Source organism: Rhinolophus ferrumequinum, chromosome 15 (assembly GCF_004115265.2).
Source record: "Rhinolophus ferrumequinum isolate MPI-CBG mRhiFer1 chromosome 15, mRhiFer1_v1.p, whole genome shotgun sequence".
Taxonomy (NCBI): domain Eukaryota; kingdom Metazoa; phylum Chordata; class Mammalia; order Chiroptera; family Rhinolophidae; genus Rhinolophus; species Rhinolophus ferrumequinum.
In genome coordinates, this window is record NC_046298.1 from 8,357,262 (window position 1) to 8,383,039 (window position 25,778).

Genomic DNA, 25,778 nt, shown 5'->3' on the forward strand with positions numbered 1-25,778 from the left:
GCACTGCTCTGCGCAGTGTTTACAGTGGAGCATGGGCGGGTGCGAGAGCGCGTGCGAAGAGGAAAGGGATCCGCACCCTCCACAAGCACCATCGGCCTGGCGGGACAAGCTGGGGATGAAAAGCGCGGAGAACGAAGCGGCTAGGCATAGGGAGGGGGTGGCGGTAGAGGGGAGTGGGGTCCCGAGAACTATTCCATCTTGCAGCTCTTGCCCACTACCTCCCCTCTAGAGAAAGGCTATCTCCACATGTCCCGGGCCCCCAGTGTCTTCTCCCTTGCCGTCTGGCAGGGAGTTGGTGAAAGGAAGGCCGGGTCCGATGCGTGCAGATGTCCAAGGCCTGTCTCTCGCCCACCTGCTGCTGCTACTGCTGCTGGCGGAGAGGGACAGGCATCCCGGATTCCCTGCTCCCCGGACGAGGGCACTCATCGGGCTCTCCCAGGGACCTTCATTACGCGTCTGCAATTCGCTCTTGGGCCCCCTGGCTTGGGGAAGAAGCCAGGGGAGGGAGGGCGGCTACCCGCTTCTGAGTCCAGCCTGGCGAACGAGAAATCCTCGAACTCCGCGATTTACTATGGCGAGAGAGAGCAGAGCGTTCGCTGGCGCGCCTTCTCCGCCTCGTTCCCTTTGTGCTTCGGAGCGGCCAGATCCGCCAGGGCCCGCGGTGCCTCGGAACCGCCGCTGCACCCGGACTTAGTAGAGGAGGAAAGTTGGAAGAGATCATAGCGCCTGGGATGTGATTGTCATCCTGGGGCCGGCGCTCGAGAGTCTGAGAGAGAGAGGGGGAGAAACTGGGGACGGGAGGGGGGGTAGAGAAAGAGGAGGGGGGGAGAGGAGGGCCGCGGAGGAGAGGCGGGCGCGAGGGAGGGGCGAGGGGAGCGCCAGCGAGCCGGAGAGGGAGCCCGGGAGGAAGAGGGTGAGGACGAGGCGCGCCTGGCGGCCGGGTTGGCTGCGGCCGCCCAGAGGCTCCTGCCAGTCCAACCACCGACTACACCCCGGGAAGGAGGAGCTTCAGGCGCGCACAAGGCGTCAGAATCTTCAATTTCCAACTTAGCATCTTGGCAGGACCTTTGCGAAGCCAAAAGCAGAGCCCCCCAGTGCAAAGAGCGAGGGGGAAAAAGAGAAAGCAGCAAGGAAAGGGGGGAAAACCCAGCCGGGGCGAGCAAGGCGCGCAGAGAAGCGGGCTCGGCGGTCGCAGCCGGAGGCGCGCGGGAAGCTAGCGAGGAGGCGCCGCGAGCCGGAGCCCGGGAGCCGGGGCCGGAGGAGCAGCGGCCCGGGGCAGCCGGAGGCCAGGTGCCCGCACGCTCGCCCTCGCAGGGCGCCGCCCGGCTAGTTGGCGGCCGCAGCGCGGCGCGCCCCATGCCCGTGTGTGGCCATGTCCTACCCGCAGGGCTACTTGTACCAGCCGTCCGCCTCGCTGGCGCTCTACTCGTGCCCCGCGTACAGCACCAGCGTCATCTCGGGGCCCCGCACGGATGAGCTCGGCCGCTCGTCGTCCGGCTCTGCGTTCTCGCCCTACGCCGGCTCCACCGCCTTCACGGCGCCCTCGCCGGGCTACAACTCGCACCTCCAGTACGGCGCAGACCCCGCGGCGGCCGCGGCGGCCGCCTTCTCTTCATACGTGGTGAGTGAGCGGGAGCCGCGGCCGGCGAAGGCAGCAGGGGCCGCGCGGGGCGGGCGGGGGCTATCAGGACACCGGCCTCCGCGCCACCGCGAACCGCCCCCGCCAAGCTCCGCGGCGCCTGCAAACTTGGGCGATGTCTCGGTCGGCTTCGCCCGGGCCACGGGCTCGGGAGTTGCTCGGAGAGGAGAGCCGCGTCTCGCTTGGATCGCTGAGCTGGCGGAAAGTGTTTTTGAGGGGGGAGAGGTAGCTACAATTAAAGAGCAGCTACTGGTTCAAACGTGAGCGCCAGGCTGCCCTGCAGTTTCTACCTTTTTTTTTTTTTTTTTTTTTTTTTTTTAGTTTTGCAATTTTGGAAAAGTAGTTCAAAAGAAATAGACTCGAAATCTGAGCAGAAGCGTGCGAAGTCTATGTAAATGTGTTTGGCCTCGCCTTTAATTAGTCCTCCAAAATGTTGCAAATCCGTAATCCTATCTTCGCAATCCGATTTGGAGGTATTAAATTTCTGAAAAGTCGGCGGAGCTGCGGTGCATCCGGGATTTTTCGGCCGGGTGCACTTTCTGGAAAAGCGCCGTGACTTCGGTTTGGAGTAACATTTTGGGGAGGGTGGGAGTGTCGGGGCAAGGCTTAGCTTTTCGTTTGTCTTTCTTTGGAGCGGGGGAAATGCCTTTACTTCCCATGCTCTCCCCCCTTGCCACTAAGGTGAAGCCACCCAGGCGCGGAGCGTAGAGTCGCCGCCGCTGCCCGGGCCTCTCTCTGGGTGGAGGGCCTGGTCGCGGTGGTCGGATCTGCGCACGGGGGACGGACCTTCCTGGGCAACCCAGGGCCTACAAGGTGCCGCCGAGGCCAGAACGGCTTCAAGCACCGGCAAAGGACCGGACTCAGGAGTTGGAGCCTCCGTTGCCTTCTGAGGAGGGGGAGGGGTTGCCTTTGGGTCTGAGCCCGCCAGCCCTAGTCCAGCGGAAGCCTGAGTTCGGGCCTCGTCGCCCGCAGACCTCGGGTCGCAGGGAAAATGTGATTTGGTCGCCCAGGTGGCAGTGGAGACCGCGGCCCACTCTCACCTTCTTTCTGCCTGTTCCCCGCAGGGTTCTCCCTATGACCATCCACCGGGCATGGCAGGCTCCTTGGGGTACCACCCTTACGCGGCGCCCCTGGGCTCCTACCCGTACGGGGACCCGGCGTACCGAAAGAACGCCACAAGAGATGCCACCGCTACACTCAAAGCCTGGCTCAACGAGCACCGCAAGAACCCCTACCCCACCAAGGGCGAGAAGATCATGCTGGCCATTATCACCAAGATGACCCTCACCCAGGTGTCTACCTGGTTCGCCAACGCGCGCCGGCGCCTCAAGAAGGAGAACAAGATGACGTGGACTCCGAGGAACCGCAGCGAGGACGAGGAGGAGGAGGAGAACATTGATCTGGAAAAGAACGACGAGGATGAGCCCCAGAAACCGGAGGACAAGAACGACCCCGAGGGGCCCGAAGCAGGTTGGTGGACGCGGGAAAGGGTGTGTTGAGCAGAGTAAAAAGGAATAGGGGAATCTGGAGAGGGGCGCACGGGGCCTGGAGGCTGGGGGCAGGGGTCTTTGCCTTTGCGGGCGGGGACCTGGGCCCCTTCTCCCCCAAGAGGCCTCTGCGCTTCTGATGGCCTGGGTTTCTCCCGCAGGAGGAGCGGAACAGAAGGCGGCTTCGGGCTGCGAACGGCTGCAGGGGTCGCCTACTCCCGCCGGCAAGGAGACCGAGGGCAGTCTCAGCGACTCAGATTTTAAGGAGCCGCCATCCGAGGGCCGCCTGGACGCGTTACCTGGGCCCCCCCGCGCCAGCGGGCCCTCTCCCGCGGGTCCAGCAGCGGCGCGACTGGCCGAGGACCCGGGCCCTCACTACCCCTCGGGCACACCGGCCCCGGGCCCTCACCCAGCCGCGGGAGAGCTGCCCCCGGGTCCTGGCGGGCCCTCGGTCATACACTCTCCCCCACCACCGCCGCCGCAGGCGGTGCTGGCCAAGCCCAAACTGTGGTCTCTGGCAGAGATCGCCACATCCTCGGACAAGGTCAAGGACGGGGGCGGCGGGAGCGAGGGCTCTCCGTGCCCACCGTGCCCCGGGCCCGTAGCAGGGCAAGCCCTAGGAGGCAGCCGCGCGTCGCCGGCCCCGGCGCCATCGCGCTCGCCCTCAGCGCAGTGCCCCTTTCCAGGCGGGACGGTGCTGTCCCGGCCTCTCTACTACACGGCGCCCTTCTATCCTGGCTACACGAACTATGGCTCCTTCGGACACCTTCACGGCCACCCGGGGCCCGGACCGGGCCCCACAACCGGTCCAGGCTCGCATTTCAATGGATTAAACCAGACGGTGTTGAACCGAGCGGACGCTTTGGCTAAAGACCCGAAAATGTTGCGGAGCCAGTCCCAGCTAGACCTGTGCAAAGACTCTCCCTATGAATTGAAGAAAGGTATGTCCGACATTTAACGCGGGCTGCGTCGGTCCCGGACTTTCCTAATTTATTAAAAAACATGGCCTTGGCAGTTATTTTTCCATCAACAAGAGAGAGAGAGAGAGAGAAAAAACCTACCCCTCCTATTAAAAAGTTTATAGTTTATGGAGATGGATGACATAAAAATGTAAACATCTCCACACACACAGAAATGTCTTAACCAACCGAAAAGAAAAAATTTAAAAAAAGGATTTGTATTAAATCTTATTCTGTATATTTAATGTAGCATTTTGTATTTAAATTGATAATTCAATATCTTTGAAGTAAATTATGAAATTAAGACACCTGTACAGGCATTTAATGTTTTTTGTAATATAAATATATACATTTGTGTTTCCCCCCAAACTGTTTCATAGTTTAAAAATACAAGTTTAATTTAATTTTTTACACCTATTGATTTTTCTGGGTATGAGCTAAAGTATTATTACAGAAAGGAAACAGGTTATACTCTTAGATTTAAAAAGTAAAAGAAACTGCAGCTGCCTTTGTAAAATGCAAAATATTTAATTAAAAGAGATTTTAACATAATCAAAGCCACTCATTACTTTTTAGAAGCCTCAATAAACTGTCCATCGTCTTGGACAAAAGGTGCAAACTGCAAGTTATTTTCGAGGTGGTGAATGAAAGGTTCCACAGAACCTCAGTGTGCTGGGGTTCATAATTAGGCTGCAAGCCGGGGGAAAGCTGGCCCTGCCGGGACTGCAGGTTTGAATCACTGATGCGGGCTGCTTGGGGGAGATTGGACCCTGGAGGAAGGAGGAGAGAGACCCAAGTGTGTATGCCCAGAAGGGAGAAGAGATGGCAAAGCCAGCTAGAGACAGGCACCACCCGAACTACATCGCTTAACCTAATTACTTCCAATCAGTGTCGTGTTTTATGCAAAGCAATCAGCTGGTGAACTTTGCTAATGAGTTCGATTTTATGCCGGATTTAGCCCTTATTACTATTTCAAAGGTGCTGTGGGCTAATGCGGGCGGGGAGCATTAGGGGGTGCCCAGGAGAAGGCCTTCCCACGTCACTGTCTTGTCTACCCCTTCAAAATTGGGCATTGATCTCTTCGTGGGATTTGATTAAATTAGTAAATGTTCCATCCGCGACGGTGCGGGTGGTAGGCAGCGGGGTAGATCCCCGCACAGCCGCGGGGTTGGGACGGCGGGACCGGCGAGGGGACGGTTCCCCCCTTTCACAGGTAGGTGTCACACTTGTCCTGAATTTCAAGCCTGCACTCCGCAGAGTAGGAGATTGGAGAGAGAGTGGGTGGAAGTAGGGGAGTGAGCCCCACAGGAGCTTGGGGGCAGCGAGGGGAACCCCGATCGGGCCCAGAAAGCAACCCCCACCCCCGCCAAGGGCCCCGTTTTGGACAAGTGGCCTTCAAAAGTTCGAGGAAATTTGCCTAGATAATGAGACCGCTGTGAACTCATCAGGCTTGTCGTCGCTTTAGCACTTTTCCCATCTCAGATAGGAGAGTCCGAGTAGCTACAAAAGCTTTTTGAGATTTTATTTTCTCGTTTTAATCCCGCATATTTCATCTCAAAATGAATGGTCAGGATGCGTCTCAATCCCAAATGAGGAGACACCGCCCTGCGCCAGAGGCCCGCCAGCACTGCGGGTGCTCGCGTCTCCATTTTGTGCGGAAGATGTGCAACCGCGGACGTGTGTTACTTCGTGGGAAATTTTCGGTCGTCGGGGCTGGGGAGGGTTTACTGCAAAAACATACTCCAGCGAGTAGAATAAATTTGCTCTATTAAACCCAAGCCTTAGTCTAGAAAGAATGCGTTTGCACACAACACTGCTTTAATTAGGCTAAATCAAAATGCAGTTATTTGCATTTCTATTAAAGATCATTTTAACCCTACTTGCTTTTGAAAACACACCCGAAACTTTCATCGGAGTCTTTACTTTTGCTATTTTTTTAAAAGCTGCAACGGGGCTCCTTTAGCTTATTCGAATTTAAACGAGTTTGAAAGCTGCATTGTCCAGATGTTTTTTTTCCGAACAGCAGTCGACTTCAGAGTTTAAATTAGTGAGAAAATTCACGCAGGGAAAATGGTTTCAAAGCTGGAAGTGTGAATGATTAAATATGCATGAGACGGTCGTATTTTATTTTGTCCCTTTAATTATAAATGATTTTTTTAAACAATTGAATTCCAGAGATGACTTGCCCTACCCACCCCCCGCCCCCCCGCGCCCCTTGAGCCCCAGCCCCCTCCACCACCCCCAACAGCCTGGTTCACAATCAGATTTCCCCCCGCCCCTGTTGAATATGCAGCCCCAGGAGTCACCTTGTCTTCTGAAAAGTCAGAAGAATAGGCCAGTCCCCTTCTCTTAAGAGAGAGTTTTAGAACGACATCAACTCTGCGGGGTTTTGGAAGCACTGGCCCTAAACCCTGTCCAACGATTTAAAAGAGAAAATTACAGGCCTCCTTGTGTTCTCGGGAATATGCAAATGGCGCGGCGCAGGCCTCCCCAGTCTGGTTGCAGAGGCTTGGAGATGGGAGGCGAACGCCCGCAAAGCTGCCTGGGAACAGGAACCGCGCACCAGGGAGCCCGCGGCGTTTCTCCCCAACGGGGGGCTCCGCGAGGAGCCTCCCGGCTGGGGAGCAAAACTGCCAGAAGCTGGAAGACTAGTACCCGAGTCGCTGTCATCTCTCAGCATCCCTCCTGCCCCTGGCCTCTGCAGGGTCTACGGTTTTCTTTGCGTACTTCGCCTCCAGTACGAGCCCCCAATTACGTTTAGGGTTTTTTTCTCCTTCGCAGAGCTGGGTTTTCGGTGGCCAGTGGTTTCTCTGGTGTCTGGAGTCTTTCCAGTTTGGGGGCAGCCTGCCGGGCAGATCGAGGTTCGGGCATTTAGGAAATGTCTCCGGCGTCCAATCCCAGCAATAGTTGCGCGTCTGTACTGTCCCAAGTCTCTCCTCGAGCCTCCACTTGACCGCGTCTTGGGCCGTGTCAAAGGCGAGGCGCCTTGGAGAAGCCCGAAGAAAACTTCCGGCGTGTGCCAGGATCGGGGTTGTTCGCAGGCTTGGACTGGGACGCGGGAGTGGCGTGAGGCAGCGCCTAAGACATCTCTGTGCTGGGGCTGCGCGGGCATTTGCCACCTGTGCTTGGCTGCACTGGTTCCGGCCCCCTAGCTTGGCACTTAGGGACTCGAAGGCGCTGAATCCCTGCCAACAGAAGTAGCCAGATCACTGAGTGGGGTCTATGCAGTCAGCGCTCTGAGGCAGCGCCAAACCTGGGACAGGCTGGGTGACTTCCCCTACCCCTCTGAGCGGGACGGATTCAGTTCCTCGGGGTTGAAGAGCGAACAGCCCAGTCAATCTCCGATGGCTCATAGGCAGGCATTGAGGAGAGGCTGCGGAAGGTGTGTGTGGGGGCGGGGGGGCGCTTTCTTTCCCTAGCTCCTCGGCTAGGAGTGCTGGGGTCTGAAATGTTCGCGGGCCTGGGTGGCGGGGCTGTATCGAGGCCTCCTGGTTTGCCAACCTCTCGCGGGCTTCTCATTCCCGCTGATGTGCGCAGCTCTTGGAGCATGGGAGGGTGTGTGGGGGAGGTCGTGCGTGCGGTTTCGTAACGGGTCGTGCCTCCCGGCCCACCTGTCCCCCACAACTAGCTCCCAACTCGGCCGAGGCACGGAATAGCGCTTTGCCAAGCGCCCAAAGTGAAAGGAATGTGATTGCGCTCCCAAGAGGGAGCCGGACGCGGATGCAGTTTAGGAAGGGCGCCGCCTACTGGCCCCCAGGCGCCACGCGGTTCGCGGAGAGGAGGAGTTAGGCGACACCCGGCTATGCCCCCCTAACTTAAGACTGGGCCTTAGCTCTGAACCTCAAGCAGGTCAAACTTTAGCGGCTCCACCACCCCACTTGCTGCTGCCCAGGACCCAGGATCCAACTAGCACTGGGGATTTGAAGAGCAGAGTCTGTAACTAGAACGGTTTTAACCCTACGAATTCCCGCCAAAGCTTGGGCACAGTCTTGAAAAACAAACGGCAGGCTGTTGAGAAATGTGCCCGCGGCTGAAATAGCCTGCGGGTGGGGGCCGCGGCCCCGGCAGTGTGCGGGTGCTCCCGCTCCGCTTCAGGTGCATGCACTTACGTTTATGCTGGTCAGGGCTCTGGACCCTGCGCAGTTTTGTTTAATTTGCGGTTTGGCATATCTGGGGTCTACCATGCAACCTTGCCCCCAAAGACCGTTTCTGTCTTTTGGCTTGTGGATTGGATAGGAAAAGGAAAAACAAAACAAAACTACCTCCCGGTGCTTCAAACCCTTCTTTTTCGAAAGCACCTTTAATGAGGTCGACGTGGCAAGGCAGGAGGTGCTCACCTAGGCTTTCCCCTTCACCCCTCCAGAAGCGCTAACGGGTAATATCAACTGGTCTCCCCATGGTGCAGGGATATTGGGAAAACGCACGCGCCCTCAGCACGGTTCTTCACATACCTCGCCACTTGGTCACCGAACAGGAGGAAAATCGGGCCTAACCAGGACCTTGCCGCCTGCCCTCCCCCCAAATTGGCTAATGCTGCGAGATCGTCCCAAGACCCACCCCGCGGGTCTCCCTTTGTGACCAGGCTAGAGCTGGCCTCCTTTTCGTTTGCGCGCTAAATGCGACGTGGGTCCAGGGCACAAAGCGGGGCCCAGGTTGTGGCCTAACAGGGGACCGCCTCAGAGGCCGGGCTGCAGATCTTGCTGCACCCTCTGCTGTAGTTGCCCCTCGGGGCCGTTGCGGGTCTCTGGGCTCCTGTAGGCCGCAGGCCCCAGCCCTGGATCCCTAGGGCTGACGGCCCGGCCGCGTTCGTTTCCGGCGCCCGGAGGAGCGCGGCGCGCCCAGACGCCACTTTTCCCACTGAAATCTGCTTTTATTTGCTCCGAGCAAACCCTGGGCTCTCAGCGCTCCCGCCTGATGGATGCAAATGTAAATGTGCACTTACTTAATTGGATCAGGCCCCAAGATAAAAGAGATAAACGGCTCCCCGTTTGCTAACTTATTTTCCGAGGCGTGCAGCGCCGCGTGGAGGGGAAGCGAATGAAGGCGCTACGCCGCGCCCGGCGCTCCAGCTGTCCGCAGCCGCAGAGCGCTGGCCTGTCCGCTCGGCTGGTGCTACTCGTCGACCTCCTTTGCATGGGCCCTGCCAGCCGGGTAAGGCTCCCGTGGGACCTTCTGTGCACCAGGACCTGAAAGTGGAAAGGCGCGGCGTCGGCTTCGCGTTTGCAAACACCCCACCCTTCGCCACAATGTTCTCTGGCTTGTTCCCCTCTCCTTCCTTACCTAACTTCCCATGCTGCAGTCGTACCGGCCCGGCCCATTCGATAAAAAATTCTTTCTTGTTTCTGTCCCCAGGCCTAGTCTTTCACTTCAGGTGGCGGTTTCAGAGCGAAAGACATGAGAGCCACGAAAAAGACTAGGCGCGCCCCACCTTTCCCCGCTACCAGAGTCTCATGGAGCTGCCCTTTAGACGGAAGGACTCTCATCTCTGTTCCCAAGTGGTTCTCCTTTGGAACCTGGCACTTCTTTCAGAATCGGCAGAGAGCCATAGATTCCCCCATCCCCGATATTGTACGCACGCAATACACACAACCCTTCAATAACTTTAAGGGATGGCTGAACCCCGACATCTGGACTTCAGGAGAAGAAAGGGTTTCCTGGCTCTTCCCTCTACAGGGTCAGAGTTCAGAACTGCAGCGCCAGCGGGTCCTCCCCCGCCACCAAATTCGTTCCCCAATTTTAGGCCTAGGTTTCCCTGCAAAGTTTCTGTTCCGTTCAGGACTGGGGAGGAGGCCCGAGTGGGCGAAGGCAAGAGGCCAGACGAGATAGACTGAGGATGGGTGCAAAAGACCCGGTCAAAGGGGGCGCCCTAGGCGAAGGCCATCGCCCAGGAGCCCCCAGAGGCAAGGTTGGGCGGGGCTGGGCAGGGCGGGGCCTGGTGAGGCCGGGCTGGGCAGGGCGGCCGGGCCGCGCCCCATCGCCAATGCGCTGATGGATTGGCTTGTCAGGAGAGCTCTGTGCGCCGAGCCCATCAGAAAGCACTTACCTCGCTAAACTGAAATTACTGTCTTTTCAGGGGCTAATTTGTGTTAACTCCCATGGAGGGGTTTGGAGGGGGTTTGATGAGGCATAAAATGATGATTAATGAATTTATTGGCCGCTGCTCATCAAACAAGGGTTGGAGAGCTCCGGTCCGCACCAGCAGCCTGGCGGCGGCGCTCAACACATCTGGGGTTCGGTCTCCCGGGGCTCAGTGCCTGCAATGATTTCCCCTACTGCCGGACCCTGGCCCTGGGTGCTTTCCTTGACCTTAGATGCTTTCTGCAGGCCTGCCCCGGATTCCGGGAGGAGACTCCAGCCGTGCCACCATCGCCCCCTGCGGGCCAGCTGCTCAGACCTGGGGGGAGGCCAGGGCTCCAGAGGCTGCAGGTCCACAGGGGGGCGGCGGTCTCTCCAGCCTAGGCCTCAAGAAGCCGAGACTCCAGTGTGACCAGGTCACACCCCAGACAGAGTGGGGAAAGAGATGTGCGTTGTTGTCAAGAGACATTGTGGCTTACTGGTTGGGTGCCTGGACCTTGGTTGCTCAGTCCTACCTCTGGAATTTACTAAGCTGTGTGCCCCCCTGGAACTTACACTTTAGAGGGGAGACAGAAAGTAACCAAACAAGTGTGATAATGGCTTATCATAATGTCCTGGTGATGAGTGTTAGGAGAAAAATTAAGGATGGCAAGGACATGGAAGGGAGTGTGTTCGTTTAGCAAGGGGAGTCTGGGAAGCCTCCCTTAGGAGGTGGCATTTGAGCAGAGACCTGAAAGAAGTTAGGGACTAGGTCATGAAGATATCTGGGGGGAGAGAGTTCTGGGCAGAGAGAACAGCAAGTGCAAAGATCCTGAGGTGGTAGCAAGTTCGAGCAACCGCAAGGAGACCTTTGTGGGAGATGAGACCACAGCAAAGCCAGGTTCAGGTTATATGTCCTTGTAGGTCCTGGTGAGATCTTTGGGTTTTATAATGAGAGACAGGGGAAGAAGAGAGAGAGGGTTTTGAGGAGAGTGGCAGGATCTCATTTATGTTCTAAAATCACCCATAGGTGTGAGGAGCTGAGACTCTGGGAGGGCAAGAGTAGAAGCAGTGACCAATTAAGAGGCTAATAGAGAATTCAGGGGCAAGTAATGCTGCCTTAGACCAGGGAGGTAGCCAGAGAGGTGGGGAGAAGTGGTCAGAGTTGGGCTGTAGTTTGAAGGTAGAGGCTTTGCTGGTGGATAGCGTGTGGGGGAGGAGAAGAGGGGAATTCTGGATACCTCCAAGGACGTGGGGTGAACACCCAGGGGCTTGGGGGTTGCTATTTGCTGAGATGTCAAATGGTAAGGGAGAAGCAGGGATTTTTTTTTTTTCCAGAGATGGGGAGGTGGGGAAGTACGATATTCTTTGACCTGAACCCAAGCCCTCTGGCCCAAAGGAGTTGCCCTAGTGGACATGCCGGGCGTCCAGTGGCCAAGGTGACAGCGTCCAGAGCAAACCCTCCAGTGAACTGATCCACCCGTCTGACACCATCTCTGACCAGCTCGTCTTCCCTCTTATATCTGTCTTTTCTTTGTTTTAATCAGTGGAGAAACTGAGGTTCAAGAAGTGAAAAATGACTTTCCCAAGCTCACACAGTGAGTTTATCGGCAGAACCGAATCAGTAACCCAGGTCTCCTGACCCTAGGTTTCTCCCTCTGCCTCACTCAAGCTAAGTTCTCTGGGATATCTCTATTTTAACAGAGAACTCCTGGAAACAAAATGCCTTAACAGAGAGGAATGAATTTATAATGGTGGAATCTCAGACACTGTGACAGGCTGTCAAGGGAGATATTTTTAGGCTGGGCTGAGAAACATCTTAGCCCTCCTGGAATGCTGCTGGAGCATGGCCATCTCCTCAGGACTCCGTGTGTGAAGTACAGATGAGGGGAAAGCGAGGGATATGCCATCTCCCCCAGACAGTCAACAGCCAGGAGGAACGGGGACTGCTGTCCCTGCTAAGGAGTGTGTTCTTCCCTAAATAATTGCTCTCCAAAAAGGTTTGCTCGTTTCTCTTGTTGTAAGGGACTCTCCACCCACTCACAATTACCTCACATAATGCAAGCAAAAAACTTCAAGTTCCTTTGCCCATCCTTTTACAGAGCAGCTCCTATTAAACAAAGATTTGCGTTGGAGGCAAGTCCTGAATGATGGGTCTTTTCGTGCATTGCTTTGAATTTCTTTTCTTTTCTTTCTTCCTTCCTTCTTCCTTTTTTTTTTCTTCATGTCTTGGCTTGACTTTTTTTCTTTTTCTCAAATCCTTTTCTTGACTGCTTGTGTTGTCTATATGGTCGTCAGCTTGGGGATGTTTTTCTGTAAAACTATCAGTGGCTTTGTCCCCAAGGGAGCCCACAGGCCCTTAGGAACAGCAGCTTGACATCTTTCAAGCAGAGTGAGACATCTGTTAGGCCTCGATTGTGAATACCCTCACAGTTCCCGGGCACCTGCCCAGCTAACACGGTTTGACATCAGACTAACCACACAGTTGTCATTTCTGAGACTTTTTTTTTTTTTAGATCCAAACCACAAGGATTTTTTTGTTATTGTTGTTGTTTGTTAGTTTTCTTTGCCCTCTATTTGTAGCCAGCATCTAAATGTAAACCCTGCGGCTCTTTTTCCAAATACTCATACGTGCAGGTGTCCGTTGGTTGCTGAGGAGCGATTTTCCTGGATGACAGAAAAGAGTGAATTAGTGGCAATGCAGAGAAAAAGGCTCATGTGGAATAAACACCACCTCTTTGCTCTCATGAAGAGTGTGGTAGAAAAATCATCGGCCTAGTTTATTTTGGTTGGTGGAGTTGTTTTGCTCTCCAGATTTTTTTTTTCCATAGTCTCTTTTTGGTTTTTAATTTTCCCTTTTAATCTGGTAAACGGCTGGCAGGTCCTAGAACATATAGGAATGTCTGAGAAGCCTCCATAGGACTTGACGCTGCAAAGAATAAGCCGTTGCTTTACTTAGTGCTCCTCAAAATGTACTCATTCAAGCCCCGCCTTCCAGGTCCTTGTCATACTCTCTGACAGTTAAAACTACTATTTACAGAACAATTTCCTTCAAATTTTGCCACCGTTTACTTATTTTGAAAGGAATATTCATTCATACCTCTACTGTAACTGAGAAACTATATGACTCGCCCTCAATAGAAGACAAGTACAAAAAATATCCAAATTAATTAAATGAAGTTCTTGGCCCCCTGGGTTTTGAAGGTACCTGGCCTCTCTAGAGGTTTCTCCAACCCCATTCCTTCTGCGTTGCAGGCTGCCCTCTAAGTTCTGTGAGACACTTGAGCATCTTTTCACCCCCCCCCCCAAATCATCACATGTCCCCCAACAGATGTGTGTACTACTCTTTGGAAAATAGCAACTGCTCATTTTACATACATGGAAACTGACTTGAGAGGTAAAGAAACTTGCTGAAGATCACACAGCTGGTTGGCGACAAAGCCAGGGATAGCCGCCTCCCTGTTCCCACCCTGCTCCCTGCATGCCGCCCCTGTCCTAATAATCCTTTGTGTTCTGATCCTCATCTCTCAGCGTGCTTCTGGGGAGGCACGACCCAAACCAGAGAAGCTTTCGAAACCTGCTACACTGCTGTTCCTTCCATCCCACTGGTTCTGCAAGGCCTGGATCCCTTTTGCCTGTCTGTGGGTTATTACTCTTTGGGGGGAATAGCAAAGACCCACTACCCAATATGCTCTTTGACAGCACAAAGGACTCTGGCCCTTCTCCTTTCCTTCTGCAGGGGAAGGAGAGGGGGCTGGAGTCTCCAGTTCTGAGCACAGTTTGGGGAGGGTGCTGGTGGCTTCGAGAGGGTAGATGCCATCTCCCTTTGACAGGTTCCTGCCCCAGCAATCTCTCATATCCCCTTTCTGCAGATGCCCACAGTGGGAGGTTCCCAGTTCACCCCCCTCCCACCTGAAGCCACCCGCAATGACACAGGGTAACAAGTGGAGGGGAGCTGCTGAGTCACCCTCCCTAGCCCCTTTCCCTTCTCTCTTCTCTCTGGCTGGGGACCTTCAGCATTGCTTGCGTATCAGGTAGGCCCTCCCGCACCTGCCCTAGAAGCCCTACCATGATCCTCCTCGGTCCTGTAGCATACCACACACCTGGCCTAGCATCCAGCTCTAGCTGTCACCCCTGCTCCAGGCCACATCTGACTACCTGAAGTATATCTCCAGCGGGAAGGACCACAAGGAACTCAAATTCAAAATGTCTGAAACAGAAGTCACCTCCTCCCCATCCTGGCCTTTTCTCAACCCCAGATCAGTTTCTCTTGCCTCCCTTCATCCAGCCACCGAGTGGAAGGACTTGAGAAACGTGGTGACACCTCTCTTTCCCCCACGCCTCATATGTACTCACTCCTCAAGTCCCATAGATTCTTCTGAGAGATCTCGTTCAACTGCGCCCCCCCCACTGCTCTCATCTGAGCCTTTGTCATCTGTTGTACAGACTAGAGCACGTCCTCCTGACTGTCTCCCTGCCCCAGTCATCTTCATAGCCCCAACCTACAGTCCAAAGCCTGGAATGTCCTGAGCCTTCAATACATGTGGGTGGGAATGAAAACAAGTGGATGGACCACACGCCACTGTACTTGTTTGTCTTTTCCCATAGAAATATGAATTTTGAGCCAGCTCTGGGGTCAGACAGATGTAAGCTAAAATTCTGACTGCAATCTATTATCTTGAGTATGTTAGTGAGCCAGATTAGATGACCGAGAAATCTAAACAGAGGCCCTCGATCTGTGGTGACTGAGAAAGTGAGCTCTAGTGCTGGTCTACCTGGAATCCACTTCTGTCCATGCCATTTGCCTGCTGTGCAACCCTGGGAAGCTTCCTTAACCTCTCTGAAATTCACTGTCCTCATCTATAAAACAGGAATAGGAATGGTATCTATCTCAGAGAGTCAGAATTAAATGACATAACGTAAGCAAGCCCCACCAAAGTACGTGGTTGACTCTCTTGTCATTATTACTCGATAAATACAGTTTCAGATGATCAAAAATGACTTCATCTGAGAATTTCTAAAATGATATAGTGTTTTTCCCCAGTTCTTAACTATTTTACATCCTTTTTTGCTGACCAGCAATGGTTAAGAAGTCCAGAGTTAAAAGAAAAAAAAAAAAGCTTACTTTAAGAATCACTCCTTGGAACATCATTTCATTACTTAAACTTTCTGCTGACTCATGTGTTCCTCGGTAACTGAGTCTTTCTTTACCAATAACTTTAATTACATCAATCACTCATTCCAAAAACTGCTCAATAATGAAAACTCCTAGAGGTGACACCATGGACTTCTGTCACACAAGCAGTGACTTGTGGATGGAGAACAGGTTTTTCTTTCCTTTGCTTTCTTTTTTAGCTATCAGTACGTCAAACCGGGAAAACATGTTTATCTTTCATGATATACTATCTGTCCATCTATCGCTCTATCAATTAATAATTAGCAATCTTCATAGCTGGTGCAATGACAATTCATCAGTTCTTTTTTAAATTTTTATTTCTTTTTTAGTTATTTTTCATAGCTTCTTGACTTGAATGGAATGGAATTTCTTTCATCTGACATTTCTTAGTCATAAAGCCCATGTCTTCATCTTGGGGGTAAAAAATAAATGATGTTTGAGATTTCCAACACTGAGTCCTTTGCTAAAATCTGCTAATTATGTAGTTCAGGGATTAACATATTATCCAAACAATTATTCTGTTATCATAATAATGCCTACCTTACTGAGCTCTTATTATATGCCAGTTATGGTACTAAATGTTTTATATACATGATCTAGTACAGCCTCATCAAACCTATGGAGTAGGTACTATTATTATCCCCATTTTACAGACAAAAAAACTAAGGCACTGAAAGGTTCATTTGCGTAAGTAGGTGTTAAAGTGGGATATGAACCTAGGAAAGTCTGACTCTCGTTTTCTGGGCCTCGGTGGAGCCCAGAGGGAGTTGCTGGCTGCTGTCTGCTGCTTCAGGCATTAGCTGCAGGAAGCAGGGAGCCTCAATTTGGTGAGACAAGTAGGAGGTGGGATGGGGGCAGGGTGCATCTTACAAAACCCTGCCCCATAGTGCATGCTTGTCCTTCTTCCCCTCCCTTCCAGCTCTTGTCCTCTCCCTCTTGGACTGTGACATCAGCCTCCTAATAGGTCTCTCTGTCTCCAGCCTCTTTCTCCTCTTTCCATCTACATACTGTTACCCAGTTATCTGGGAGACAGTAGCCAGGAGAGCTACGGGAGGTTGTAAAGCAGGAGAATGACAAAATCAAAGCGGCACTTCAAAAAATATTAAAGTCCCAATTCCTCTCTATGTCATTCGACGCTCTTCATCTGTCTGACCCCATTCCCCTCTGTGACCCTGTCTCCCCAAACCCTTCATGGGTATCTTGTGCTGTGGTCACACTGTCGGAACAGTCTCTCCCTAAGTCTTTTCCCCAGGCTGGTTCCTCTGTCTTGGAGCAACCCATCCCAGTCACCTGTCTAAAGCCACTCACCCTTCTAATACTGAGCTCATGTGCTTCTAGAAGCTTCTAGGGCTCCTGCTCACATTTCTTCCTCTCCATGGAGGCAGGGGGAGGCTGCTGAGGAAGAGGCAGCAGAATGCACAGGCTCTGGGGTCAAGGAAAGCTGGGTGCATCATTCCTCTGCCCGGTACAAATTGTGTCACCTTGGGTAAGTGGCTTAACCTCTCAGAGCTTCCGTTCCACCCCAGTAAAGCAACAATGATAATATCTGTGTTCTGGGAGCACGTCTGTGGAGTGCTTTAGAAAGCCATTCATTCTAGCACTGCCTGCAAAGCCAATAGGTTCATCTGTCACATATTGAGTGCCCATGTGTTGGACTGGAACCAAGATTATTCCAAAAAGCACACATTTCTATGAGCTCCGTACTGGCCTTTCATCTTTGCATGTGTGGTTCCTTAAACATATAGACCTGGTTCTGAGCCCTTGCGGTCTATGTGTCTTGAGCTGGTACCATATGCTTTGTCTTACTATGGCTTTGCAGTGTGTCTTCAAGTCTGCTAGGGCAGTTCCTACTTTTTGCTTTTCTTTATCAAAACAAACTGACTGGGCATTTATTCTCCCACACAAAGTTTTAGATGAGTTTATCAAGTATTCATTTATGCTTGTACTCGTTACAAAGAGTATACATCATTTATCGATACTGCCAAGCACAGTCTTAGCTTCAGCGCAATGGGATGACAGCGCCTGGGTGGCCCTCTGAGGATACAGGTTGAGGAGGTAGTCAAGTGCACACCAGAGTTGTATCAGGATCTGTCTCGGGCACCCCAGGAGTCAGTCCTGAGTGAACCTGGGGGCCCAGGTGTCTGACCTTGGGTGGACAGGAGGAGCAATGGCCCATGATGACTCTGGGGCAGGGTGAGGGAGGACCTGGTGAGCCCCACCCACTGACGCTCAGTGCTCTTTGGAGGGGGTAGAGCTCACTGTGTGAGGACGTGGGCCCTCTAATGTACCTACACTACGTGAAGGACTTTCCTTCACTATGATCAGAGTTCTCTCAATATCCCTGGCCCAGTCCTGAGTCCTGACCCTTCCTATTGAACGACAAGTATGGAGGAGGCAGAACACATTGTGACTAAGAGTGTAGGCTCGAGAACCAGGCTGTCTGAGTTCCTGTCCTCCATGCTCCTGGCCCCATCTGCCCCACCTGTGCAAATGGCACCACCATCTAGAAATCTGAGAGTCAGTCTCAGCCTTTGCCATCTTCTTCACATTACCACTTCCAGTTACCAAATCTGGATCAGATTTGGTGGATTCAACTTCCTTGATCTCCATTTCCCTTTACTCTCACTGCCATCACTGTAATCCAGGCCACTGTCAGTGACCTTCTCAATGACCTCCCACCTTTAGCCTTGCTCCCTACAGTTGGCTGATGTTCCCCACTGAAGACAGACTGCATTTTCTTCCAAAAAAATATTTAATGGCTCTCTTTTGCCCTCCTACAAGGCCCAAACTCCTAAATATGACACTCCTTCAAACTTTATGCTCTAAAACTATTTCTATGTACTGTTTTGCCTCTGGGCTTTTGCAATGCTATTCCTTCTGCATGGCATACCCATGTTTTCACTCTCTTCCCCCACCTTTCTACAGTCAACCCCTATGTAGTAAAAGGTCTGTGCTTAAAGCTCCCTCCTCCCCCGCAGTGCTCTGTCCCTCTCAGTGCTAAAGGTATAAAGTAAGGAATAAGAAAAATTTACTAGTGAGAACTTAGGTACTTAATTTACCTCTGAGGTTCAGTTTCTCTATCTGTAAAATGGGACAAAATCATAGTGATAAGAGTGCATTCTAGGTAGACACTTTAAAATTCAATGTACAATTCAGTGTCTCATAGGATTGTTGTGAGGATTGAAAGAGATCATTGCAGGCAAATCTCATAGGCCAATGGAGGAATAAACAAAGGCATAAGGCCCAGTCTTAGTCTTTAGGAAATTTCCGTGAGATCAGATTTATACCACCAAGCTGACAGCAATTTGAGAGCCATTGCCTTCCTTCTTTTTTCCTAAAGGAACACTAACTTTGTTTGGGATGGCAATATGCCCAGCCCCAGGAGATGAACCGTTTCTGTCTAGACCAGTTGAGATACTTCCATTCCCCTTTGCCAGATGCTCATGTTTCCAGGTTCCCTTGCAGCTAGGCGGTCATGTGACCAATTCTGTCCAATGAGACATGAGGAGACATCATCTACTAATCTTTCTGAATCTCAATCTCTACTTTTGTAAAATGAAGAGGTGGGATCAAAGAGCAGTGATGTTTAATCCCCACCTTTTTTTTTTTTTTTTTTTTTTTAAAGCAGAGGATCTTCTTTATTTGGGGGGGGAGGTTCCAAAGATATCTTATATGGAATTCTAATACATATAACAAAGCACAATTATTCTAATTGAAAGGGATATTGGAGAGTGCAGAAACCCCAAGCAGCCCTTGAAGCACATCTATAAAACAACACTTGGAAAACCACTGGGTTGGGGCATCTCTACATCTTGTAGTGGACATGTGTGATTTTATTTGTGAATATTTTTGGATACTTACTCTAATCTAGCATCCTTAATTTTCCTTGGGGACCATCTCTCCCCTCTTCTGGGAGCATATACTTTTGATGAACTTATTTCAATTCTGATTCTAGGGCAAGACATGTTATTTAGTTCTGGCCAACTGTCCATTCCCCCTGGATACAGTGACTGGTTAAGGAATGTGGACCCAATTTGGTCCACAATTTGGTCCACAATTTGGTCCACAAAGTGAGATTGAGACCTAGGATGTTTATTAAAATTGAAGATTGGTGGAGGCTTTCTTTTCCCATTGAACTTGAACCCCGGGACTATGAAACCTGAGAACAAAGTCCACATGGAAGGAAATAGAACTGAGAGGTGGAAATAGACCAGATCTTAAAGACTTTGAGCCCTTGGATTTAGCTTTTCCTAAAGGCAGGCAGAGCTACCACTGGATTTTGGGTTTTGTCAGTCAATAAATTCCCTTTGTTTAAGTAGTTTGAGTTTCACCTTCTGTTTTTGCCACACAAAGAGTTCCAGTTAGTACAGATCCTTTCCAGACCCAGAAACTGGGGATCTTCTGAGCGGTAGATATGAAGGCTGTTCACAAACTTTCCAGTTTTTCCCCTCCTGGGCACGTGACAGGATTGTACTTCCCCACTCCTTCTGTCTTCCTTTGCCAATGAAATATGCGTAGAAGTGATATATGTCACTTCTGGGTCAGTGCATGATTCACCACTCTTTTTTTTCCCCCCATAATGATGTTCCAGATGGTGGAGGCTCCATCAGCCTGGGTCCCAGACTGAGGACAACGTGGAGCAGAGACCCCTGCTGACCCCCGATGGATATGTACCGTGAGCAAGAAATAAACCTTTGTTGTTTTAAGCCATTGCGATTTTGGGTAATTTGTTATAGCAGCACACCTTAGTTTATCCTGAATAATATACTCAGAATGATGCTTCTCCTCTTCCCAGTCCTCCTCTTCCTCCTCCTTCTTCTTGCCCTCCTTCCTGCCTCCCTCTTTTTCTCTCCTGTTGCTGCCCTGCTCTGCCCAGCCGTCATATATAACTCTATTTCTTAACTTATCTTCTGTCAACAGACTGTTAAAAGGCACTCATTATTGTTCATCTCCTGCCTTTCCAGTAATATCCAAGTGGACATTGGCAGGAGATAACCAGCCTGCCCCTACAAAGCCATGCCCTGGCATCACCACCAGTGCCAATCAATTACAGCTATCAATCAATCATCCTCCCCAGCACTGGCCTCAGCAGGCCAACTTCCTAATCAGATTGCTGGACTTGCAGGGCTCCGAGTTCTGGATAAAGCCTTCTCCAGGAATTCCCATTCATTATCTTATGAAAATCAACAAGATCTTAAAGGTTGTGCTATGGTATTCATAAGTAATGTTCTGCCAGGATATTTTTTTAAAAAATCAACCATTAAAAGACATTACATTGGCTTTCATTGTTAATAAGCAATTTCTAGAGCTGGTTAGTTAATTAAGCCAATACACAAGATTCTGCAACTGCGGTGGAGGTTTGGCAATTACTATGCTCTTTGGGAAGCAGAAAAGTAGAAGTAAAACATTCCTGAAGCTTGAGTGTGGTTATCATTAACCTATATGACACTTGCATTGCTCAGGCCTCTCACACTTACCTTCTGACAAGAACCAGACAGGCCATATGGGAGTTGTGGGGACCGTAGAGAACTTCACTGTGATACCTTTCCTACATTCAGCTCTAGCTGGTAGTCACCAAACAGGAACGTAGGCTCAGTGTTGCTAGTTCTTTCACATTTTTTTTTTCAGGGCAATTTAAAATCCGTATAAATCATCAATTACATCACATTTTCACTAAAATACTGTAACATCCAAACTTAGTGGGCAACCACAGGTAGAATGTTTGATAGTATAGAACATGGTCACCCTTATTATCTCTTCCCATTCTGCATTATTTATCTCCATTTTACAGTTTAGGAAACCAAGGCTCAAAAAGGTGAAGCGACTTGCCCACAAGGACATAGCCAAACTCCAAACCTCAGATCTACAGCTTCTGACTCCAACTCAAATCATCCTCCTATGTCCCAGCTATCTCCGCACAGCTCAAGTATGTGGCTGAGAGGTTAATTGTTCATCAAAGACTCCTGCTCCCATTTCCAAAGGATAGGTTGTCAGTGGGAAGCACCTACAAGCTAGGACTACATTTCCCAGCCTCTCTTCTTGGTGAAGTCATGTGATTAGTTCTTGCCAATGGAACCCCACAGGAAATGCTATGCGGTATCTCCAGGCACCAGCAGTTAAAAAATGGGTATACATTTCCTACCCTCTCTTTCTCCTTCCACAGCAGAGGATCCTTGGAAACTATTGTTGAAGATAAAAGGACCACGAGCCAATGAACCTGGGTTCCTGAATCATCATTTGGAGGAAATCCACCTCTAATCAGGAGCATCCATTTTGGACTTGACTTCAGGGATAAATAAACTTCCATTGTATTTGAGCCATTGTACATTTTTGGTTTTATTTGTTACAGCAACTCGCATTACCTTAATCATAGAGATATAAGTAGGGTTTTTTTTTGTTTTTTTTTAAATCTTTTTTTCTCCTTTCTATATGAGTGGAGGAGTTTGTAATGGATAGTGTCATCCAGTTGAAGTCAATGGGACTTGAGTGAGAAAATGACTCATACTAAGTCTGGTTTCTGGGGTTGGGGTGGAGTGGCCCCCTGAGTGTCACTGCATCTTGCTCCCCACCCCCAAAACCTTGCTTTGATGAGGACTTGTTCATATTTCAGCTGGAGTTGAACATATTATCATTGAGCCTTCCTGGAGGAAGACGAAAGACAAAACAAGCATTTGGCCTGTCTGGGCCACACACCCACAACCAAGATAGGAGTCAACATGTTTGGGAACATCAAAGACAGTGTGATATGTTAAGCATAAAGAGATTAACATTTACAGAGATTGCCCCTCGGCCTATTCCCAGGAATCCAGCAGACAGAGCCAGAAGGGACAATTAGCATCACCCATCTGCATTGGGGTCTTCTGGCACCTCATACTAGAGTTTCTTTTGAGCTTTCTGCTAAATTAGGGATGGAGGAAGCGAAGTCTGGTCTCATATTTGAACGAGAACCCTCCATACACAAGGGAGATGTGAAAACGCATTGGGAAATTACAGCATGGGTACCAAGTCCTGGGGGAGAATTCTGCCTCCACAAATGCCAAGTCACTGAGAGAGAGAGAGAGAGAGAGAGAGAGAGAGAGAGAGAGAGTCTTTACCCACCTTCTCATAGTCAGAAACAGTCAGTGCCCTCCTAAGCCAGCTAATCAGTACAAAAGCAGGGCTGAAGCAGTCTGCAAGAATGGAGGAGGGGTGAGGCACTGGTTTTTCTCTTTGAAGCAAGAGGCCAAGAATATCTCAACACACTCCAAGTACCAGCAACAGTAGGCAATGGATGGGGACCAAAATCCCTTACAGCTGTTGGAAACCATACCCTATTCAGAGATAATTGGCAATTAGTTAAACAACTCCTGTTTAAAACACTCCTTCTGCCACCCTCAAAGACAGCTGGGTTTAAAAGGGGGCGGGGAGGGGCTTCTCAAGAAATGTGAAAAAAGACTTCTCAATAAAACAAAACAGGAGTAAATGAGTAATAGAATTTAAAAATATGCCTACACAATGGAACATCTTTCGAATGTCCATTGCTTCAATTTTTCTCTTGCAGCATAACATGGTGGTCAATTTGGGGGTCAGAAAGGCCTAGGTCTGAGTACCTGCTCTGCCATTTACCAGCTTTGTGAACTTGGCAAGTTTCTGAAACTCTCTACGCCTCAGTTTTTCATCTGTGAAATGGGGATAATAGTGATTGTATTGGGAAGATTGAATGAGATGGTGCATGGAGCCTGGCACATAGTAAGCACTTTAGAAGCATTAGCTCTTAGGCATACATGATTATTCCAACCCAAATTCCTTAGCCTGGCATTTCTTTCCAAGCTATGATTCCAAACTCTTCTCCATTTTCATGTCCCTTATTAACTAGCAACCAAAAAGAACCAGTCCCCAAAGCCTTAATTTCTTAATCTGTGAAATGGGATAGATGAACTGGATTCTCTCTCAGGTTCCTGTCAATCCTTTCTTTCCATCTGGAATGTCAGTCTTACCAAATCTTCAAGGTCAGGCTCCAACGCCACCATGAAGCCTTCCCTAAGACAGAATTGATTTCTTCTTGTAAAGCTCAAACCAGAGTTGCAAACTGGCACCCTTTTGATTGACTGGCACTGTATTTTCAAAAAATCAGAAAATACTGCAAAATAATTTGGATTTCCAGCAGCTCTAAAAAAGTCAGAAGATCTGGCAATCCTGGCCCCATCATATTCCTGGAAGAAAGCAATGGTGTGGAGATGGGTCACTGCTGCCCCCTGCAGGTGGGGCAGGCGTTTACAGATTCTCCACCTCTGATGCTTCCCTGATAGACTTAGTCTTCCTGAGCCCTCAAGGCAACTGAGCTCATCATCATCCTACCCACCCCCTCTACTTTTTTCTAGGAGGGGATACTTCTTACTTTCTACTTTGTGTGGAATGATTGATGTTTATAGACATCTTCATCTCCTCTGCTACAGACTGTGAGGTCCCTGGGGAGGGGGGACTCTCTTTACTCATTTGTGAAGCCCAAAGCCCAAAGGTACGCAGGGGGGTCCTGTTCATTCCCTCTCCAAAGCCAGCTTTGGAGAGGGAATGAACAGGACCCCCCTGCGTACATGTGAATGGCACCTGCTGGAGTTGTGCAACCAGCCCTGTGATTGAGCGAACTAGTGATTGAGTAAAAGGATGAATGAATGGTGAAGACATGCACTTCTGTAGCACCTACTATGTGCCAGGCACTGTACCAAGTACTTTATAGATACTTATTCATAAAATGAATGAATATATGAATGAACACTGAATGGAGGTCCTTCCGCTTGGTTCTCCGCTCAGGGCTGGAGACCCTTCCTCTCTGGAAGACCAACTTTGAGCCTGGTGGGTCTGTCTCCAGTACTAGTTTTTGTTTTTATCAAGATCTACTCACATCAATGGAATGGGGATAAGGAAAACTGATTGTTCCAACCTGAAAACATTGTTCACTACCCAAAGAGCTGCCCGAGGTCTCAGTGGCACCCTAAGACCAGCAGACAGGAGTCAACATAGCTGAAGAGCTAGGCTACCTTTTTTGTTTCCCTTCCAATGTCACCCAGAGCAGCTGTTAGTCTTATTTCCTGGGGTGAGAGTAAAATACTCTTTGTGCTTGCACAAATATTTGCACCAATCTGTTTCACAGGTATGGTGTTTTAGAGCTTTGAAATATTTCCTCATTCATTATCTACTTTGATCTTGAAGAATAACCCTATTTCTCTGCTACCATTCCATTCCCCTCCCCCTTTTTTTTGGTACATAAAACATGCATTACCTTATACCCATTTTACAGATGAGAAAATCGAGGTCAGAAAGGAAGAAAGGATTTGCTCTAGGTAATCCTGCAAAGCAGAGGTGATACCTTGGACTTCTGGCTCAAGTCTTTCCCTATGTTTCATTACAAAAATATCCTAGGTGAGGAAAATATTCCAATCCCTTAACCACCATTGTCATATCAACAGACTGGAGAGTACAGCAGTTTTGTAGATTGGGGGTGGGGGAGATAAGGTGCAGGGAGGAGAGGCCTGGCTAGCACGGAGCTGGGGAAGACCCTGAGGACAGGGGCAGAGGAGGTGAGGGTGATAGCAGGGAGACAAGAGTGCAAAGGCCCTGGGAACAGATTCTAAGTGAATCAAAGAGGAAGAGAGCAGGAAGGGGCCTTGGGAACACAGGAGGAGCAGGGCAGAGTGACGAGGAACGCAACCTCTGGAGCTGGACAGGCTTGGGTTCAAATCTCCCTCACTTTGAGCTGGGTGATCTCAACTTCTGCGGCCTCGGTTTGCTCATCTGTAAATAGGAATTGTGATTGCCCCCAGGTGGTTGTGAAGAGGAACCAAGACAATATATAGTAAGTGCTCAATAACTGGTAGCCGTTGCAAGTGCCAGCTACCTTGACCTCCTGGCTATACCTCTGAGGGAAGACAACGGGCTGGTCTCTAGTCACACAGTAAACGAGGCGCAGAGGCCGGGCCTCCTGCCCTCCAGCGCCAGGCTCTTCTAACACATCACTCAGCATTCGGGATGGCTGGTCTGACGGCTCCTGCATGAGGAAAGCCCACGCCCCACCAGGCTGATGCTGTGCCCACTGTTTTCACTGCCATCGGCGTACCCCAGCCTTAGCAAAGTTCCCTTTTGGCCTAAAAGCCAGTGGGAGACTCAACAGGAAATGTCATTTTATGCCTCCTCCACTCTCCCTTCTCCCCCAGAAATATGTTCCTCTTCCTAGGCTGAGAGCGTGGGTTCTGACTCACCTGCACCCACGGAGAAAGCCCCAGGACCACAGGGAGTATAGAGCCTCCCGCCGAGGTCCGGCGCAGGTCCAGCGCCAGCCCATCCCCACCTCTCCTCCATGCATGCCGGCAGCTGCTGCCTCTCTCTGCCCCACTGCACAGCCCTCTCCCTAAGCCTGCCACCCTGACCTGTGTCCTCACTAAAGTTCAACCTCACCCCTGCCTCTGAGGCTGAGAAGAGTCAACCGT

At 50.7% G+C, this 25,778-nt stretch overlaps 1 protein-coding gene and 1 long non-coding RNA gene across 4 annotated transcripts; one reads left to right on the forward strand and one right to left on the reverse strand.

Moving 5' to 3' along the window:
- The first annotated feature begins 879 nt into the window (after positions 1-879).
- IRX5 (iroquois homeobox 5) lies at positions 880-21,586 on the forward strand. Of its 3 annotated transcripts, none has more exons than XM_033129479.1 (5): positions 880-1,621; positions 2,704-3,109; positions 3,288-4,067; positions 19,907-19,990; positions 21,479-21,586. In XM_033129479.1, exons 1-4 carry the CDS (start codon positions 1,373-1,375, stop codon positions 19,969-19,971), a joined length of 1,500 nt encoding a protein of 499 aa, XP_032985370.1. In that variant the 5' UTR covers positions 880-1,372; the 3' UTR covers positions 19,972-19,990; positions 21,479-21,586. The 3 variants fall into 3 exon arrangements, with proteins under 3 accessions (XP_032985370.1, XP_032985371.1, XP_032985372.1); XM_033129480.1 differs by having other exon boundaries at positions 21,482-21,586; XM_033129481.1 differs by lacking the exons at positions 19,907-19,990; positions 21,479-21,586 and having other exon boundaries at positions 882-1,621; positions 3,288-4,173.
- On the reverse strand, positions 6,386-9,935 carry LOC117035551 (uncharacterized). Its single transcript, XR_004425213.1, has 3 exons — positions 9,366-9,935; positions 9,028-9,271; positions 6,386-7,270 (listed from the first exon to the last, which is right to left on the reverse strand). It is a non-coding gene; the product is annotated as an uncharacterized LOC117035551 (long non-coding RNA).
- Positions 21,587-25,778: the final 4,192 nt, after the last annotated feature.

Bases quoted from the DNA above. Each gene is read 5' to 3' on its own strand.
- IRX5 (XM_033129479.1), top strand. From the start codon at position 1,373: ATGTCCTACCCGCAGGGCTACTTGTACCAGCCGTCCGCCTCGCTGGCG. The intron at 3,110-3,287 runs GTTGGTGGACGC...TTTCTCCCGCAG, and splicing joins CCCCGAGGGGCCCGAAGCAG to GAGGAGCGGAACAGAAGGCG. The intron at 4,068-19,906 runs GTATGTCCGACA...ATGATGTTCCAG, and splicing joins TCCCTATGAATTGAAGAAAG to ATGGTGGAGGCTCCATCAGC.